The sequence below is a fragment of the Astatotilapia calliptera genome, chromosome 18 (assembly GCF_964374335.1).
Source record: "Astatotilapia calliptera chromosome 18, fAstCal68.1, whole genome shotgun sequence".
In the NCBI taxonomy this organism is placed as follows: domain Eukaryota; kingdom Metazoa; phylum Chordata; class Actinopteri; order Cichliformes; family Cichlidae; genus Astatotilapia; species Astatotilapia calliptera.
In genome coordinates, this window is record NC_137439.1 from 1,773,636 (window position 1) to 1,793,599 (window position 19,964).

General features: G+C 50.8%; 1 protein-coding gene across 1 annotated transcript in view; it reads left to right on the forward strand.

The window, feature by feature from the left end:
* The first annotated feature begins 474 nt into the window (after positions 1-474).
* Positions 475-19,964, forward strand: part of lamc1 (laminin, gamma 1) — a 46,892-nt gene continuing 27,402 nt past the window's right edge. The window contains exon 1 of the mRNA XM_026149130.2: positions 475-1,173. Within this exon, the coding sequence (XP_026004915.2) occupies positions 798-1,173 (376 nt within the window). The 5' untranslated portion in view covers positions 475-797. The remainder of the gene's footprint in view (positions 1,174-19,964) is intronic.

Below are 19,964 nucleotides of genomic sequence, written 5' to 3' on the forward strand. Positions count from 1 at the left end.
TTAACACAAACCTCTGGTGTCTGACGTCTGTGTTCTTGTCTTTAAATAAGTGAAGATGTTCCTTCTATTAAAAATAATAAAATCTCACCTTCACCGGAAAACACCTGGGAATGTTTAGAGAAGGCCCACTCCCCCTCACCCACCCACCCCAGGACACACAGACTTAATGTCCGCCCGTGTTGATGAATAAGTGAAATTGTTAAGATGAAGAACAGAGGTCAGGTGATCTGCTGTTCGTCAGACTCGTGTTTGACCTGAATATTTAACTCTTTACTCTGTTCTTAGCGCTTCAAAGTTGCTCTTTGGGTCAGATAAGCGCGTTTTTATTGTAAATGCTGAAATGATTTCATGTCCACCGCCTTTTCTGGGTCTTTTTCACCTGCGGGACGTGTGCAGGTGAAAAAGTGGCTCGCGCTGTGATTTCCGAGGATTTTTCTGCAGATTTGTGACGGAAGTGGCGGAGGGTCCTCTGCGCCTCGGAGCTGCGCAGTAGCGCACTGGGTGTAGTCTGGACTCTCGTCTTTTCCTGCTGGAGTTTGTTGCATGGCGGCGGCGGACACAAAGAGCTGAGGCCGAGCGCAGACCCGCACACCCCCACACAGTACACAGCACAGCCGGACACGAGCTGCGGAGGCGGCCGGGACGGAGACACCCGCCCTACGCTTCAGTCGCTGCCCGGAGACGGTTCATGTCGGTAACCGGGGAGTTTCTGCAAACTCTGAAAAGTTGAAGGAGAGTTCGCGAGGGAGCCGCGCGCAGTCTTCTGATCGTGAGGGAGGACGGAGGGGGCAGGAAAAATGCCGAGTGTGATCCGGGCTCTGGTGGCTCTGAGCTGGGCGGCGGCGCTGTGCGTGCGCGCTGCCATGGACGAGTGCTCGGACGAGCGGGACCGGCCGCAGCGCTGCATGCCCGAGTTCGTCAACGCTGCCTTCAACGTGACGGTGGTGGCCACCAATACCTGCGGCTCTCCGCCCGAGGAGTACTGCGTGCAGACCGGCGCCACCGGGGTCACCAAGTCGTGCCACATCTGCGACGCCCGGGACCCGCGGAACCACCACGGCGCCGCGTACCTGACCGACTACAACAACCAGCAGGACACTACCTGGTGGCAGAGCCAGACCATGCTGGCGGGGATTCAGTACCCGAACTCCATCAACCTCACCCTGCACCTCGGTAAGACCCCGAACACCTCTCGCGCTCACCTCCGCTCCGAACCTCCTTTAAGAAACTCCACATTTAAGCTTTTCTTTCCTCCCCGCTGAAAACAGCTGCACAAACCAACACAGACACAAATGTTTACGCATCTGGATAAGTCAGTCTTTCATTCGGCTTACAGTCAAAACACTCAAACCACACAGTCTTACACGGAATCCCATATTTAGTGTTGCGAGTTTCTGCGCTTTAGGTCCGAGGGCAGCTCAGTGAGCTCTGTGTGTGTGTTTGGAGAAGTGTTTGTTTCACGAATTGAATGCACGTCCTCACATTCCAAAGCAGATGGAAAATCTGCGGTGGAAGCAAACTGGATGGAAAAGTTAAAGTAGTGTAATTTTCTATGGAGTCTGGCTGGGAAATAAAGAAGTTGCGAAACTCTGGAGGAGATTGATTACCTGATATGGCTTCAAACAGTCAGAAACAAGAGAGGCATACGTGACCACCGTGTACTCAAACTTTCTACTCAGTCTGACCCCCTGCACGCTCCTCTCCGCTGAGCCGAACCCCCCTAAAAATGTAAATTTCGTGTTTCTTTCTTTTCTGTTAAAACTGCCACACGAAACGACACAAACACACATCTGCGGGTCCCTCTCTTTTATTCGGCCTCAGTCAGCACATCAAAGCACTCTCTGTTTAATAGAATTACACTATAAACTTGGCGCTTCTGCTCTAAGTGCAGCGCGCTGAACAGCTGTGAGAGGTGGAAAGGCTCCGGGAACATTTAAATCTGTGGAATTTTCTACGGAGTCTGGTGAGACTTTCTTCAACAGGAGAGAAGACTGTTTTCTGGCAGTATGACGTCAAACAGGGTCAGAGATGACATTCTACTTGTATTTACTTGAGTTCTATTTTTTAAGATGGCGCTGGAATCAGAGGTGTGTGTGTGTGTGTGTGTGTGTGTGTTTGGGGGGGTCGCAGCTATTTTCTGACCTGACTGAAAGCAGGTGGAGCTCGTGCTGGGTCTCCATCACGTCTGTGCCATTTGCTCGCTCATGGTTTGAGTTGGCAGCTCGGTGTCCCAGCCGCCTCTGAACGCACCGCCAGCACTGGCTTCAGTTGTTGGTGTTTATGATTCTCAGACATGCTCAGGGTCTATTTTGACCTCTTTCAGCCGCATCTCCTGCTTCCCCCGGGAATATTCATCCTCCCTGTTTAAACAGGATGATGTAAATAAACTGCAGCTGAGCTCTTGCAGCTCATGAGCTCAGTCATTTATGCATCGCTGCGTTTCTTCTGCATCAGCCCTCCTTCAGTCTGCGTGCGCTTCATGTTGGCATATTTTCAAGCTAGATGAAAAAGTTTAACCCTGAAGAGCATTTTTTTCTGATTTGACAGGAAGTATGCACCAACTGTGAGGTGCAGGAGAACGCTCCCAGCTGCCTCCTGTCGCTGCTGTGCGTCTGAATGTGAAGTGAAAGGTTTGGGTTGAGCTGTTGTAAGATCTGTCAGGATGATCTGTGTCTGCTGGAAGTCGTCTCAGTCTTCCTGACTCGGCCTTTTAAAAATACCTGTCTATTTCTGCCGCCTGAGGCCTCCTCTGTTTTTAACAGTGCTCCACATTCCTGAGGCCTTCGGTCATGCCGTTGCTTGGAGCTGAGCTGGGCTCTTTGTGGCCTCAGGTGCTGCTGCCTTAATTACACGCCGCCTTCTCTCGGCCCGCGGCGCTGCGTGATCGGAGCTCTGCTGCTTTCAGGTGTGTGAAGTCATTGTGGCACAGATCGGTGCAGTCCAGGGATCCATGTAAAGAAAGCAGGCAGTGAGCACCTGAGCGCCCCCAGCTGAGCCTCCAGGGTGTTACTGAGGAGTCTCGAAGAAGTTGTGAAGGTCGGCGTGCTGCTGGTTGACGGACACATGAGTCCACGAGCGCACCGGCGTGCACGTCTGTTAACCAGGGGTGTCCAACTCCAGGCCTCGGGGGCCGGTGTCCTGCAGGTTTTAGATCTCACCCTGGGTCAACACACCTGAATCACATCCGGCCCTCGAGGCCTGGAGTTCGACACACATCTGCTTCCAGCACCTTCCACAGAGAGTCCCGTCTCCACCTACACCATCAGCAGCTGGTGGTGCTGGTCACTCCTCTGCTCGAGACGCCCTCAGCAGTCGGAGATCCGGTTCACGTGGCGCTGCATCGAGGACCAGTCAGTCAGTCAGTGCTCGCGCTCTGCCGCGGTCCCGCCCGAACCTCAGGACGCGCTGACGGTTCTCAGGTTTTAATCTCTCAGGAAGTCATCGCGTGGCTGTTTGTTGATGGTTGAACAGCTCGTTGAGTTTCCTGAACGCAGAGTGAAGAGGTCATTTCCTGCTGATCCGATCTCCTAAATACAATCGTTTCTCACAGGAAGCTCAGACGGAGCAGAGGAACTGTCCGAGTCATCTCTGCTCAACGTTACGAGTGCGAGTCTTCACTTCAGCTTTGGCTGTAACACAGAATCAGGTCCTTCATGTTCATGCTGAGAGCAGGTTTGATGCTTCACTTTATGGAGCGTGATATTAAAGGTTCAGGAAGAGTCAGCTGAATGTCTGCAGTAACATCACTCCTAATCTTCTTACCGAAGCCTGTAAAGAGCGCGTGAACGACGTCAGGTGCTGCTTCGTTGAGCTGTTTCACAGGTGGAGCAAATTTAAGTGAATGAGCTTCAATTTGTGCAAAAGTGAAATCTGAGCAGAGGATTAGAAATCAGCTCGTGCTGTAACGCAGGCGGTAAAGACGCAGGCGAGTGCTCGCAGCGCGCTCGTGTTTCATCTCTAAACCTGCGAATGAGTTTAAAGTGTGCGGATGATAAAGCTGCAGCTTAATCTCAGGAAACCCGTGTGTGTGTGTGTGTGTGTGTGTGTGTGTGTGTGTGTGTGTGTGCGTGTGTGCGTGAGTGTGTGTGGGGACTCTTTGATGTGCTGCAGTGCGTCTGCAGCGGGAAAGCGACATGTCCCGACTCGATGAGGGTGACATGAAAGACCCACAAAGAGGAACACCCCGTGCAGATGGATGCAGAGGGGCCCCTCATTTATCTGGATTCACCAGCACGAGGACTTCACAGGACAGGCTGACGGCAAATGTTTGATGTAGAATTAACCAAAAATTGAACGAAGTCTGGTCAAAGAAGAGCTTTGTGGGTTTCTGTAACAGACTGAGGGAGAAACGTTTCGGTTCTTCACGTTTTGATTAAACGAACTTTATCACGTCTGTCTGAGTTTGTTCAGTACACGATGACCTAACGTACACGAAGGCTCCTCCTCCAAACCCTCCACATTCCTCTGCTGTGAAGAGCTGAATATTAATGTGACCCTCCCCCTCCCCCGCCTCCACCGCCACATCGGAAACTTCCTTCTAGCTGAAACCAAACCGGCTTCCAGCTATTATTGAAACAACATTTACTGAATGTCTGAGGTTTCAAGTGTCGGTTGGCTTTTGGTGTCACTCGCTGTCGCTTCTTCTTCTGTGGTTATTGTGGTGGCAGAGATTGGTGGTTACCATGGCGAGATGAGCAGCGCTGTTTTAGAAAAGCTTTTCTGAGCCTGGAGTGAAAGTTTCAGTGTAGGTCTCATTTATCGCAGACCCTCTGAAACCGCGTGCCGTCACCTGTCGGGCGCTTCAGGAGAAAAATGGGCGACGCGGTCCACGATGGCTGTGATTGGCCTGTTCAGTACCGCTGTTTCCTCCTGGGCGCTCCCTGTGTGTACCCGGCATAAGTGTGGAAGGTGCGTCGCGGTGCCCAGAGCAGGTGAGGGGGCCAGGAAGTCAGACACAGGAAGGGTGTAAAGAATCCTGTCAAAATAAAAGCACGTGTGCGACTAAATTCTGTGGCTGTGATTTGGAGCCAGGTGATGGGTGCATCAGAGAATCTGAGACACCAGCTCTGGTGTCCCACCTCCACTTCTTCCCACCATTGATCCCCCCCCCCCCCCAAAAAAAAAAAACCAACTGTTAGTTCAGTAAATGCAGTTTGTTACATTCATAATGACTCATCTGTTCTGACGTTTTCGGGGTTGTGGGAGCAGCAGATATGCAGACCTCCCCGGCCACCTCCTCCAGCTGCTCTGAGGGGACGCTGAGGCGGTCCTAACCAGCCGAGAAATAAAATCTGTCTCCCGGGTCCGATTCCTGGACGTGAGACGCCTCACCCAGGATGCCGAACCACCCCAGCTCTTTCACACTGCAGACCAAACATCCAGATGTTGGGAGTTGGCTGCGTTTTGGATCTGATGATCCTCGGCTGAACATGACGATGATGATGATCGCTCCACAGCAGCTGATGTGTGAGGCGTCTGTTCTCTGTGAGTCAGAGAGCAGTGCACTGTGGGAAAACCCACAGTGCCATCAAAAGACGTTTTTCTTCCTCTGGAGTGTCCAGCTGTTGCAAATCATACCAGGCTGGGGCTGAGTGAGGGGGAGGGGGGCATTGTTTGGCGTCTCAGGAATGAGCGCAGCGTGGGAAACTGGGATGTGGAGCAATTACGAGAGCTGCACAGCTGGACGATGGCTGCTGGCTCATTGCAGCTGATGAGAGAGACCTCCAGCCCAAAGCCACCCTTAACCCTCCACTACCTTTAAATTTTCCCTCTGGTCCCTCTGGTCTGACGGCCTCGTGGCAGACGTCGGCCTGAGGCGTTTAAACCCCCGTCAGGTGTTTCTTCAGAGTCACAGGTTAAGTTTAAATCTTCCTCCTGCTTCTGAAGATTCCCGAGTTTTTCATCTTTTGATGAATTCACTGATGTTCGGCGTCCATGTTCAGACTTCAAAGAGACGCTCGGGTACTGAAGCGAGTAACGGACCCCTCCCCAGATGGTCGGAGCGAGGCCAGCTGTTTGCATGTGACGCTCAGGCCGCTGGTCTTAAAGGAAACTCGCTTTCTTTAACTTAATCCCAAAGAGTTTGGATCTTTGAAGCGAAGCTTGATCTGCTTCTGTGGACGAGGTCAGCGGTGAAGCGCAGTTCAGCCGTCTGGTGTTTTTACTTCTTCCTGTTTGAATAACAGCCTTTACACACTGAAGCCTTCGCGTCGCTCTGCGTGGAAGCTGCAGGTGCCTCTATTGGGTTGATGTTTGTGCTGCGAGCCTCTCAGGCTCAACTGTTTCAGCTAAAATGAGTGTTTTTCTCCCTGGAGTCTGGTTGGACTGCAGAGATGGTCATCTGAAGACCTTATGACCTCCAACAGCAGAACTTTACCATCCTTTGTGTTAAACATGTTCTTGAAGTTTAGTTTTCACAGTTAAATGAGATGTTGAATCATTTGTGAGCTTTGGGTGGTGAAGTTGCAGAGCTCAGACAATAAAAAAACTCATTAAAAATGCTCCAACAGCACAAACACGCTGCAGAGGTCCAGTTCTGGTGAAGCTAGCAGGCAGCTAGCAGCTACAGCCGCCTGTGTCGCCATTTACCTGTCAGTCAAACAGGCCACGCCCCTAAGAATCCAAACTTTAAGCCCTGATCCTGTTTAAACAGATGGGTTTCATAGAGTTGTCACATCTACAGCTGAGTCTGTGGCCACCGACGCGCTGCTGGAGCCTCTGGTGGACGGCACAGGAACTGCAGTCTCTGTCAGCTGGATTAAAGCCAACGCTGGCTGTAATCCAGGTGAGTTTGAAACTTTAGAGGATAAATAATCGGCAGAGACGGCGGTCAAAAAGGAAGCGAGTCTGCGAGGTTGAAAGGCGAGGCGTTTAGGGCCCATCTGATATCTCGTAACCTTGGAGCTTAAAGCCGAAGCGCCGACGTCTCGGGCTGAAAGTCAAGGTGACTCGTCTGCTGCAGATAAGACGGGAAAACATTTCCCCTCAGAGGGAAGCGGCAGCTGAGAGGCTTCCACACTGAAAGTGTCTTTAATCAGGTTTTTATGGGACGTGGTTTCAAACCTCGGGGCTGTAATCACGTGATCGCCTCCTCGCACCGTTTCTGTTTGGGGGAGTGATTGACTTTTATTATTCTGGAAAGCAACAGTTGTCAGCTGTGTTTATTATTCTGGATGTGATTTCCAGCCGGGCGGTGTAGCGACACAGTTGGTGCTCTCAGTCAAACGGCTTCTCTTCCCATTGGCCTGCTCGACTGGCGTTTGTCCAGATTCACGTTGCTCGTACGAGACAAAAGAAAAGCTTCAGTGTGAGAAGCAGGAAGAAAAATCAATGTGAGCATCCACAGGATTATCGAATCTGGCCACCTCTGACCTCTGACCTCTCAGAGGTGGGTCAGCTTTGTCTGTCCATAGTTTGAAACAAATACCTGAATATTTGAATTCTGCTGCCGTCCTTCTATAACAGAACAACACGAGTTTCTGCTCCGTGATGTTCGGACGTGGTGTGATGTCATATCCACGTGCGTGACCCCCGCACATTCACCTGCAGCGTTTCATTGGTCGGGACAAACATGGAGGAGCAGCTGCGCGCTGAGGAAGCTTTACCCACCGTGTGTCTGAAAGCCTCATTCACACCGTTTCTACGTCTCCACAGTTTAAAGGTCAAAGTGGGCTGGCTGTGTGACAGGAAGCACTGGCTGACATTCGGGTCCGTGACGCCGTCCTTCGCCGTGTGTTTTCTTCTGCATTCATTAACAGAAAGTCTTTTAGCTGCTCTTAAATCGCCTGCCGAGCAGCTGCTCTGACGACTCCGGACGGATTAATCAAAGTCTGGAGCCCGAGGCGCCGTCTCGCGCTGCCTGATATGAGTCACCTCGAGCCGGCTGCTGCCTCAGATCGCATTAAGAAACCGCACTTCCTCCTCTTCCTCGGCAGCGTCACCCTCAGCTCTGAACCGTCAGTCATCTCAGGAATTCAGACTTTTCCTCAGAGCTAAACAGTCTGGGATGAGCTCCCATCCCCCTCCATCAAAGACAGGATGAATCCTATCAGGAGATCAGAGGCAGGAGGCCTCGGCTCCTCCAAACCCACAAACCTCCGCTCTGCTTTCTAACGTGGAGGAGGCGGCGGTGTTGGGGGAGGGGCCGGCGTCTCAGCCGCCTGTGACAGAAACTTGGTTTATGCTGCGTTTATGCCCAAATATCAATATTTTAATAGAAACCTGCGGCCGCTCGATCGGACTCGCCTCAGCTGAGGTAGGGCGTCCTGAGGACGTTTTGGTGTCACAGATATGATGATGATGATGATGTTTAGATGTTTGGATGTTTGGATGTTTAGCCCTCTGTGATTCCCGCTCTTTTCTCAGAGACGGTGGGACGGACTCTGAGCCCGTGGGCTCTCCTGATTGGCTCATTCGTCTGTAACTTTTCTCTGAAACAGTTTCTGTGAATACCTAAAATCCATCTGCTTGCATGTAACACGCCGCAGAGGGCGACCTGGCCGCAGAGGGCGACCTGGCCGCAGAGGGCGACTTGGCCGCTGAGCCCAGCGAGCTGTGAAACTGTCGTGTAAATGGTTAAAAGGAAATGTTGGTGCAGAACAAGAAACTGGGCCCTGTGGGTGGGTGTGGGGCGGGGGGGGGGGGGGGGGGGGGGTTGGTCTAATGAAGGTGAAGCAGCCGACACAAACAAACAGACTGAACTATTTGTTCATCCAGCTTTCAGCTCCAGGGCCTGAAATTCAGATATTCCAAAGTTGGGGGAATTCCCCTTATTGCTTCCCACAGAGGGAGTTTGTATATGATCCAGCCTGCAGGTTTCCATCACCCTCTTCCTCCCTCGGGGTGTTTTGCTGTGATTTCTGCTCTGTCTGCATTTTCTCTCGTCTCCGCGGTCGATCTGCTCCTGCCGTCACCTCAGGTTGTCGTTGGCCGTCAGAGGATCCTGAGGATTCTCGCTCACCGGCACTGCTGATCAGTATCCTGCAGTCCTGCAGGCCGTGACTGTGAGCAGCAACTTCAGCGTGCAAACTGTTAAATTGAGTGCGATGTGTGGGTGAACGGCGTCTTACACCAGAAGCTGCGCTCGCTCTCTGGATCTGTTTCATTCATTTTATTTGCGTATAAACGTCCACAGGTCTCCCTGATCTCTGAGAATCAGCCACGTTTGCTTTGACGTGCTCGTGGACTTTGAGAATTCACTCATTACTTCACCACAGTGAGTCTGGATGTCTTAATCCTGAAAATTGGAAATTTCCAGGCTTGTTTCCAGCTGCTGAAGCGTCTTTATTTACCCCCCCCCCCCCCCTTCACTCCCTCCATCCTCCCCCCACAACAAACGCCGTCCTTTTCTTCTCCTGCTGTTTGTTCACTCATCGCGCTTCACTTTAGAGTACAAACTCCACATTCTTGTTGCTGTGCGCTAATTAAAAGGCCTGCGGTGCGTTCAGGGTCACTGCGGGACTTCTGTACCAGCGCGAGTCCAGTCCTGTCCCAAACACTGAGGCGGCCGTGCGTCGCAAACGAATTCTTTTTCCTTTTTATTCTTAGTTTGTTCGATTGATGTGCTTTGAGTTGCAGACTGTGGGGGTTTGTTTTGATTCATCACATGTCTCTCTATAGTTAAATAAGTGTATGAGAAGCTGAAGCAAAGGGAACATTTCTCTGTTCAGCCCACAATTCTGCCGACCAATCAGGTTTGAGCTGGCTGCAGGAAGTTCTCCCTTGATGTCGATTGTTTTGACCCTCTGCATGAATTGAAAGGGATCTGTTCAGGAGGCGGGGCCTTAATAGCGCGTAGCTGCCATCGTCGTGTACAGTCTGTGACCTGAACGATGGTCGGTGTGCGACGTCGTCTGCGGCGTGTACGAGCTCGTCGGTGCATTTATTTTTCCTGTCACCTCCTAAACTGTGGAAGCTGCGACAGGCTGTTATTAAACTCACATCTGGATCAAACCTCCGCCGTGACGCCAGGCGCGCACAGGAAGTTAGAGCTGTAATTACAGCTTCACGTCGGATACTTTCCACCGGAGACGAGCTGATGAGAGTTTATAGGAGCTGCAGATTTACCTGTTTCACTGCACGTGAACATAACAACGAGCAGCAGCTGATTTATTGCTGCAGCTCGGTGGTCGTTCCTGCGTCTGAAGCAGCTTTAATCTCCGATTGTTTCTCTCGTCCTAGATCCAGGAATGAAGCGCGTTTGTTATTTCATGGAGTCGTCGTTTTCCCGGCAGGTTTTCCGCTGCATGACTTGATTTTAGCAGCTGGTGATTCCAGACGTGTCATTGAATGCACCGTGACTTTGTGAAACTTGGATTTTTGTTGCGTTTAGTTTCATCTGCTCACCTGAAACCTCAGGATGTCCTTAAAACTCAACGTCACAGATCACCTCTTTGGTCCTTTAACTTCCGTTATCTCCCATCACGTGAAGTTTCCGCCTTTCTTCCCGCCGTCAGATTAGAAATGGGAATAAATGCGCTCATGTTGGCTCAGACTAAACAAACCGAGATCAGATAAAGCGAGCGGGTTCAGAGTGGAGGCTGAAAGAAGGGAAGATGTCTGTTCTCTTATCGTGTTTCTTTAAAGGATTAGACAGGAAGCGCAGACACACGAGGGGAATCGGGACAGACGCATCTTCTCTCCTCTTTTCTTCCATCTTCTTCTTTTATCTTTGTCATCACGCTTTGACCTGAGCTTGAATGCCTCCAATCTGGGGGAAAATCTGCTGGTCCTAAAATGCAAAGTATGCCAGAAGCTGGTGAGTTTCAGATATTTTGTGCTGAAATCTCTTGTCATCAAAAAAGGTGAGAAATGTGAAAAGACGTTTGTGTCTCGGTGATAGAAAGCTTTGCTGCTGATGACCCGGTTTGTGTTGAGCTTCAGCTCTGAGTCTGTGGACAGAGGAGGTCCTCTCAGATGGAGATGGCTCCTGCACCGCGCTGACAGATGGTCTCAGCTGTTCGTGCTGAGTTTGCTTCTTGTGCCTGATGGATAAGCATCTCTCCTTTGGCTTCGTCTGCCTGAAGCACACTGTTCCTGAAGTCTTTGACCTTTAACCTGTTCACTGAGGCCTGCAGAGTCTGAGAGCTGTTGGGTTTTCTGCTCTGACCTTGGGCTGAATTCCCTGGGAGTCCACTCCCCAAAGATGGGGTCATTAACACGAACCCGAATGCTTCAAAACCTCTGCTTGCACAGAGCTGCTTAAACTTTATGCACATCAGTGAATCAATGCATTAGCTTAGCAGCACCGAGCTGCTCCGTAATCCCTCGTTCCTGTAGAAGAAATAAAAATGTGCAGATTTTCTCAGAGTGCATGTTTTCCTCGTTTTCACTGATTCTGGCAGGTTCATCAAACCGTTCATCGTCGGTGGCCCTTAACTTTCTGGTTCCCCTCAGCCGCATCATAACGTCTCTTTTCAACACACACACTCACTCACACACTCACACACACACACTCTCTCTCTCTCTCTCTCTCTCTCTCACATGTACCTGGTTGGTCAGAGGGCCCGGTGGCACCAGTGTCCAGTGTGTGGATGACTGGATGTGTAGAGCGCTATATAAATACAGGCCATTTACCTGAGTGAACACGCAGGTGCACCAAACCTCTGAAAAGCCTTCAGACGTTATTCGATTATTTCAGTCGTCATTTTGATGCTGATGTGAAACTTTGCGTAGCCGACCTCTTTAAATCGTGTTTTTCTTGCATGGACTCTGGTCTGGTTACAGTTATAACTTCCAGTCCTGTCAGAAAACTTTGACCTTTGACCTGACTGTAAACTGACTTAAAGTGCTTCCTCCTGTGGGAAGACGAGCTGCTGTGGGAATTCAGCAGGATGGGAAAAGGCTCTGAGGGAAGCGGCTTGTGACCTCGGAGGAAACTGAGCCGGAGTTTGTTAAAGCAGCGGGGGGAGGCTGGGCAGGGGGCCCGGTGGGCCCGGTCCTGCTCAGACTCTGAGGCTGCGTCCACACTAGCGTTTTCAGAGTCGTGCGTGCACATTGCAACGGCCCAAACACTTACGTTCCAGTCCTGCAAAAGCAAGTGAGAGTTGAAGAATCTGCAGGAAAGCTCTCTGGAGCATGTGCAGACTGATTCATCTTTTTTAGGGCTGTCAAAATTGAGAGTAATCAAAACGACTGTAATGCCTCTGCTGTCTTTGTTTAACTGGTTTTAATCGTTTTAGAAAGTCTGCGCTTTCGAGCGTCCACACTGCGACAGGACAGCTCCGTTTTGAAATGTATGCGTTCTTGTGAGCGTTTGTCCTTGAGGAAAACGCCGTCTCAGCGTGGACGGGAGGCCAGAACGATGCGTTTTCTAATGAAACCACATTAGTGTGGACTTAGCCTGAGATTTGCTTTGCAGGAAGTGATTCAGCGCCCCAGGGAGAGCAGGGAGCCCGGGGGAGGGGGGGTTTCTCTTATTATAGACGGCGTGGAGTCTGTGAACAAGTAGAGATGCATTACAGGGACAAGCAGATGCATGCAGGGTAATTTTAGCCCTGCTGCCTGGGAGGAGGGGGCAGATAGCGAGGGAGAGTAAAATGTTATCAAAGCAGGTTGAGGGTAAACACGCGAGCTGACTGTGTCCCGGGAAACGCGATCATCGGCTGTTTGTTCGTGTTTCTTCCACTCGAGTGGCGTAATTACACGGCTGATGGAGAGGCGGTCCCTCGCCCCTCCAGCTCGAACCCCGGCTGTGGAAACGTCAGGTCTGTGGAACTCCGGGTCACAGGGAAAGAGCTGCAGCTGATGGGAAACCTCTGTCGCCAGTGGGCGTGGCCAAAAGTGAAAAGTGGATGGAAATTATTCCAACACAAAAAACAATCAGTGTAATTTAATATGGCAGGATGTTGAGCTGTGCACGCAGTCGGTCATCTTCTCCTCAGCGTCCTCGGTGTGACCACGCGGACCCGTAATCTCCTGGGATTAGATTACAGCGTCTCGTCTTCACTCACAGCTGAAGATAACATTCCTAACATCACAAAGTCAAACATTAAAACTAATGTAAGCTGTTTAAGTTCTGCGTTTGCTCCATGTGAACGTTTTGCACAGTTTACTGATGGCGGCTGATTATCGCTGCGTCACAAACTCTTCTTTAAATTACATTTATTCTTATTTTCAATGAACCTGTGTCGTCACAGCAGCACGTGTATTTGTGAGTAACGAGGCGGACGGTTCAGACGTGGCGCGTTCACGCCCTGGTTGTGACGCCGCTGCTCGGCCGGCGCTCTGGCTCGCCGTGCAGCTGCTGGGCGTTTGAGGACCCGCGGGTGGTGTTGTTGTCCTGACGCGTCCCCGCTGAGGCCTGGGCCGTCGTCTTCTGTAAACAGCGGCCCGGCTTTTGTTTCCAGGCTCCGTGTTTGCGCAGGCAGAGCTGAAGCTTAATTTAATCTTTGATCAGCTCTCAGAGACGATCTCAGCAGGATATGAGTTTTTTTAAATAATCCCCTCCTTTGTTCAGATGAGCAGATAGTAGCTGAGCGTCCTCGGGCGCTCTGAGCTCATTCGCTCATTGTTCTGCTTGTTTACGTCTCGACTGATGTGGTTTTTATTTGAAGGCGAGCTGCAGCAGATTTCCAGATGTTTTCTCTCCCCTGTGCTCTCCTGACAGAACACGATGTTCTCGATTAATCCCGCCGACGTGCGTTGGAGTGTTTGAGCTTCGTGTCCAGCTGCTCTCCTCTGACACCAGTAAACCTGACAGGAGCCAGGCGGCGTTTGGCGAAGCGAGACTGGCGCATCAATAAAAACAAAATGAAAAGGCTTCGGTGAAGAGGCGGCAGCTGTGTGGAGACTGAAATCTCCCTCACATCCAGTTTTATTTTCTTTGGTTCAAAGTGAAGCTCACTCGGTGACATCATGTCTCCGGGTCCTCTCGTCTTCAGAGGATTATTAAAGCGAGATTAAACACTCGATGGCCTTCATGTTGGCGTCTCGCTCTTTCTGTTTATTACACCTGAATTAACAGAAGAATCTTCGATGCTTCGTTTTCCTTTCCAGTCACAGCCGATCTGATCTGCTCATTTCCAGCTCTGTGGTTTTTGCTCCCGAGCTCTCCTGAAGCCGCTTTGCATGAACAAAGTTCAAAATAATCCTTCTTTATCTTAATCCGGACATCAGCACAGTCTCTCTCCGCCCCTGGGAAGCAGTGGTCGTGTGGGTGTGGCTTGTTTCTGCAGGCTCTCTGTTCTCAGGTCACGGTTGAGTTTTGGTTCTTCTCATCTGAAAGGCTTCCTCAGAGTCAGCCCTTTCCACCTTGACCACTCGTGACGGTGGGATTGGACGACTCGCAAACATGTCCTGATGTGTCAGGATCACCTGCAAGGCGATGACCTCACGAAGGTTAAATACCCGGGACCCCGTCAGGTCTTCACAACCTGTGCACAGGTTTTAATCCTCTCCCCGTGTTTGGCACCAAACTCTGTGACGTCAGGTTCGGCTCCCTGCAGCTGTGAACTCTTTGTCGGGGTTGTTGGTGGTGCTGTAGGTGGGGGTGGTGTCGGGGGTGGGACGCCCTGCTGGGACTCTTAGTCTGTGGTAACGAGGGCCACTGCTGTTTGTTCCTGACGTCCCGGTGTGGTGACACCTCCGGGCGGGGCGCCCGCTTCTTTGGTGGTCCTGCTGCCAAATCCTCCCCAAACACCCTCCTGTTAGGAGGTGGAGGTGGTGGAGGAGGTGGTGGAGGAGGGGGAGGGGCGCCCTCTGATTAGATCGCAGCTTCTTCACTGATGGGAATCTGCTGGTTATTTCTGGCTCTCGGGGAGGGGGGGCTGCCGAGCTCGTGAAGAAGAAAAGGCTGCATTTTGTCATGACGTCCTGAGGAGGAGCCGATTGTTCCTGCTCTGCAAACATCGTGAGCGGAATCGTTTTGGTTTTTACGCATTTAAAGAAGAAATAGGAGACAAACGAGTGAGAAAAGAAACGAGTTCCAGCTCGTCTGTTTGCTGCTGAACTTTTAACTTTTAAGGATTAAATTCAGATTTTTTCTTCCAGCTTTTGGGGAAAAACTCACTTTTTACTTTAAGATATCTGAAGGTGGAAACTGATCTGCTCTTCAGACAAGCTGAACTCGCAGCTTCACACTCATAAAGGAAACTGGATCAAACTCTTCATCAGTCATTTCGGGTCTTTTCACATTAAGAGCGCGTTGCAGCGCTCACTGAATGATGACAGGGCTTCTTCTCAGCCATTAAAAACAATCATTGCCTCCCACCTTCACTCCCTTCCTGCTGCCCTCCCCCTCAAACACTTAATTGGAAATCCCCCCTCTGAGACACACACACTCACACACTCTCTCTCGTTTTGATACCTTAGTGAGGACATCCATCCATGCTTCTCCCAGCCGCCCAGCCTAACCCTTAGGAGGTGGTTGTGTTTAGGGTAACTGTAACACTAAACCACAGTCTGTCTCTTTTGTCCTCACAAGTGACGTTTGGTCCCCACAAAGATGTATAAACAGGTGCACACACACACAGGAGTCCGTCCTTCCATCCTGACCTTTGCAGACTTTGTTCGTGTCGTTCTGCAGCTGCGTCTCACAGAAGGACGCACAGCTAGAAGGTCAGCCTGCTTTCCAAATGTAGGCTCAAAGGACACTTTTCATCTGCTCTAAGTCTACGCCGACATGAGCTTTCACAGTTTACCCACAATGCACTTGATGTGTTCTCCATTAGAGTCAGAAACGTCCAGGCCTCTGCTCCTCTGTGTCAGGCTGAAGCTCAAAGCTGAGCGATGAGGAGAGTGTGGGTGTAAAACTGATGTGACTGCAGTTTCCAGCTTCAGTGTTTTTCAGCCCTGAAAATATAAAAGGTCCAGGATGACCCTGATTTACTTCGCAGGCTCATAAAAATCTGTTTCTCTTCACAATGGGCTGATTCAGAGGAGAGCAGGAGGAACTTTTCCTGGGTTTGATTATTGGATCAGAAGCCCCCGCGCTTCACAGCGCCTCACTGTTACAGACAAATGTTCCAGTCATTCTCTTACTCGTGTTAAGAAGAGTGAAACATCTCTTTCCCCAACACACGCTATGGAACGTCGGGGTAGCGTGTGAGCGTCGCCGTGCTGCTCGTGCTCAGAGACTTTCATTTTTATTTTAAAGAACGGCTTTAATTTCACTGCTCGGTCACATGATCAGCGAGCTGTGAAACTCCCACAGGAAGGTCACAGTTTCTCTGCCTGCTCGTGACCATCGTGACCTGTGCTGATGTCACGGCGGCGGAGACGCTCGGCTCAGTTTATGTTGGAGCTGCTGACGAGCGTTCAGCTCCGCCTGCAGCCTCGTTATCACACACACACACACACACACACACACACACACACACACACACACACACACACACACACACACACCTCTGCATTCTCACCTCGACATCCAGCCTGCCTCTTTAATCTCCTCACAGCCAATCGGAGCGCTCGCTCAGCCAGCGGTTGTTTATGAAACAGATGGAGCTGATAGCGGCTTGGACTCGTCTTCGGCTCCCCTCTGACTCTCTGCATGTTTAGAGATAACACCTGGTCGTTATCACACATCTGTACAGCGTTCTGCATTCTTCAGTCTTCTTCATTTTCAGGAAACTTTTAAAGCGTCGGCTGTTTCTACTTGGACGTATGAGCGTGTGCACGGAGGCAGGAGGAGGTCACAGCTTCTCACACAAAGCAAACGAATCTACGAATAAAGATAAATTCAGCAACTAGTGAATGAAGTCTGGAACTGTGTGAGGTTTGTTCCTTTAAGGTAGCAGCAGGTTGGAGATTAACCGGGACATTAATGTGTAACTGCACTGCACATGTCGCGGCCGCAGTCAGTGACCCGATTCTCGTATCTGTCACGTATCCTTGGAGACGAGGACGCAGCGTGGAACGCCGCGGGGCGTAAAGGGTTAAACTCCGCTGCATTCCTGGCGTTGCTCCTCCTGCGTCATCCCCAGCAGCCTTTCACAGAAGCCCAATCCAATTTGATGGTGCTTTTTATCTGTGAGCGGCTTCAGCCCGCTGACCTCTGACCCCGGCACCTGCTGGGAGACGAGCACGCTTGGTGGAGGATCCTCGCAGCTCTCGACAGGGTTTAGTCTTTAATGAAAGTTCGTTTAGTTCCATTGTTCAGTCAGAGACTGGGTCAAAGTTCATCTTTGTACGTAAATGTGAAACACGCTTCACTTGAAACACTCGCACGTTTCCGGCAGCGATCGCCGATCGATCAGCTGATTTTGGTCATTGATTAATCGTCTGGTTCGTAACAAAGTTTGGTCCTCTTTGTTTCCTGTTGCCTCATCTTGTTTGTCATCACTTTAAATCCTTTTTTACAACCCTGCAGCCCTGGAATAGCAGCTTTATCCAAACTCCCTTTTAAAATCAGCTGATTTGGTGATGCTTCCCCCGCAGCGAGAGCAGCTGCGTTTAAACCCACTCATGATGATCTCACTTCATGTTTTAGGCTCTTCGGCTGAATTCGGCATTCAAAACATTTTCACGTGTTTGTTTCCAAACACTGAAAGTCTGCAGTGGTCCTCAGCCCGCTGCGTTCACGCCTGAGCTGACAATAATCGGATTACTGGAGTGGATGTAAATAGAGAGAGCGCGCTCAGTGCGACCTTTGACCTTTCTCCTGCGCGGTACCTGCTGCCCGGACTCGTCAGCGTGAGTTCGAAGCTCGGCGGTGCCCACACATCCAAAAGTCAAAGCGGCCATTGTTCGTTTCCCTGGAGAAGAATGCGGTGATGTCATGGGAGGAAATTTAATTGGACCGTGCTGTGAGCTGAGGCGTGCCCCCCACCCCCCCCACACCTTCACAACAACTGTAACCCCCCTCCCAGCCCTCAGGACGAGCCCGGGAAGTTTCCAGAGCTCACAAACATCCAAGAAATGTGTTAAAGGAGCTCAGCCCCCAGTTTAGTGGAGTTTACACTATAAAACACGGAGTTTGAAGACCTGACAGAAGCTACGAACGGCCATGTTTGCACGTTTATTTTCATTTCTTCTAAGGAAATATGTGTTTATAATGGCAGGAAGCGAGCGACACAGTGAAGCTGTGAAGCTTCATCAGAGTCACGGATGCTCTGAGATTTGTCACCTTTTCCTTTTCTGTCATTTCGTTACCTCGGAGTACTTGAACAACCCAAGTGCAGTGTGCTGGTTTCTCTCAAAACGTGATTTAATGCCAAACTGCCAGAAATGAATGTTCTCAAAGTGAAGAGCAGCTATGAAATGTGACAGCAGAATTCATTTCAAGAATTTATTTTTTTACTGTGAGGAAAATGTCACAGCTCTGAGAAAAATGCGATGATGTCACCGGGCCGCACAGCGTGCTGGGGCGTGCCCCTCCCACCCCCACCACCCCTCAGGCCGACCCCGAGGCTCGGATACGTTCGGAGCAGCGATGTCAGGAATCCACGAGAGAAAAAAACGTCTCCTGATCCTGGTTTTGTTCTTCAGCCGGGCTGACGTGTGACGGCTGCTCGCAGTGAGGCCTGCGTCTGGTTATTTGTCCGTGATTCTTTACAGTCTTTGCTTGTTTCCATGTGGGTTCATCAGGTTTGAGTGTGTCAGAGGAAACAGCTGCATCTCGAACACGTTGAAGGACAGCTCGTGATTTTCAGGTCTGGCCTCAGCGAGCCGACTGCATCGGCTTCCTCCCCCTGCCTCATCTGTCCTCCAGAAGGACGTCTTCCTCGTTAAACGCCGTCCTCTGTGGACGAAGAACATCTGCCTCTGAAATAAAGCCTCCTTTATAAGAGACTATCTGAGGTTTGTGACCAAACGCACCTGACTGTGTCCACAGTTGCCAAAATAAAAGCTCAGATGGCGACGGCGCTGATTCATCTCTCCGGTTTATTCAGACGCTGGTTACGGGCAGTTTGCGTCACCCTTCTCATATTTTTGGAAGCATTTCCCAAACAAATTCCTCTTTGCCATCCCGTTGCCGACCTGATCCTCCGCTTGCAGAGTGGCGTGACGCAGACGTGCCGCGGGGAGCCGAACACGCGCACATGCTCAGTTGATCAGAGCTGCAGAGAGCGAGGCTGCAATAAGAATCATCACGCAGCTCAAAGTAAGACAGAGTACCAGATCAGTGAGTCACAGCAGCGGCCTTCATATCGACTCCTTTGAGACTGTTTGCTGTAATCGTGGCCTCTCTGGGCCTCCGTACATTTGAGTTTTTCCAGCTAAAGTTCTGATAAGTTTGTTGCTTCTGATCCAAACTTGGACTCCAGGCTTAGACTGGGAGATTCAGGCCAGAGGTCAGAGGTCACATGCAGCTACGGAAGCTGTCGGTCTCGTTACGTTGCTCGCTGGCACTTAAGCAGAGCTCGTCCTCCCTCGTGCTCGTTTGCATTTCTGCTCACTGAGTCGTCGTGTCTTCCATATCAGGGCAGGAAAAACTCCCAGCAGCCCCCTCTGCCCCCTCTCCGTCTTTGAGTTTCTGTGGTCTCTTTCTTCCTCCGTCCGTCCCTCCGTCCGGCGTCACTATGCCCAGCGGAAACACATTCCTGCCGTGTCACCCCCGTCACCCCCACCGGTCCCTCGGAAAGAAAAGCTGCTTCTCCAGAACGACTGGAGGCTCTTTTCATGTTCGGGCGTGACTCCGAGGCCCCCCGAGGAGACTCTGGCAGGGTCAGCGTGCCACAAAAGGCGGGTTAGCGCCGCTTAAAGCAAAACCAGCTAATTGACGATGTCTGCGTTTGTTTCTCAGCGGCGGCTTTGCTGCAGGAGCGTCTTAACGGCAGCTTAAATCCTCAGAGGCTCCAAGGAGGGGCAGACAAAAAGCTTCTATAGTGAATTTGGCTTAAAGGTTGAGTTCACTGTTTTTTAATCCGGCCTTTATTAAAGCGCCGTTTCCTGTTTACAATATGAGAGGACAAAAGCTCCTCTTTTACTCACTTCTTACACTTTTAGGAGGCTTAACGTGTAAAAAATGATCTCAACTGGTTTATTCCAGGTCACCGTGTTAGATAATAGAATACTTGGCTTTG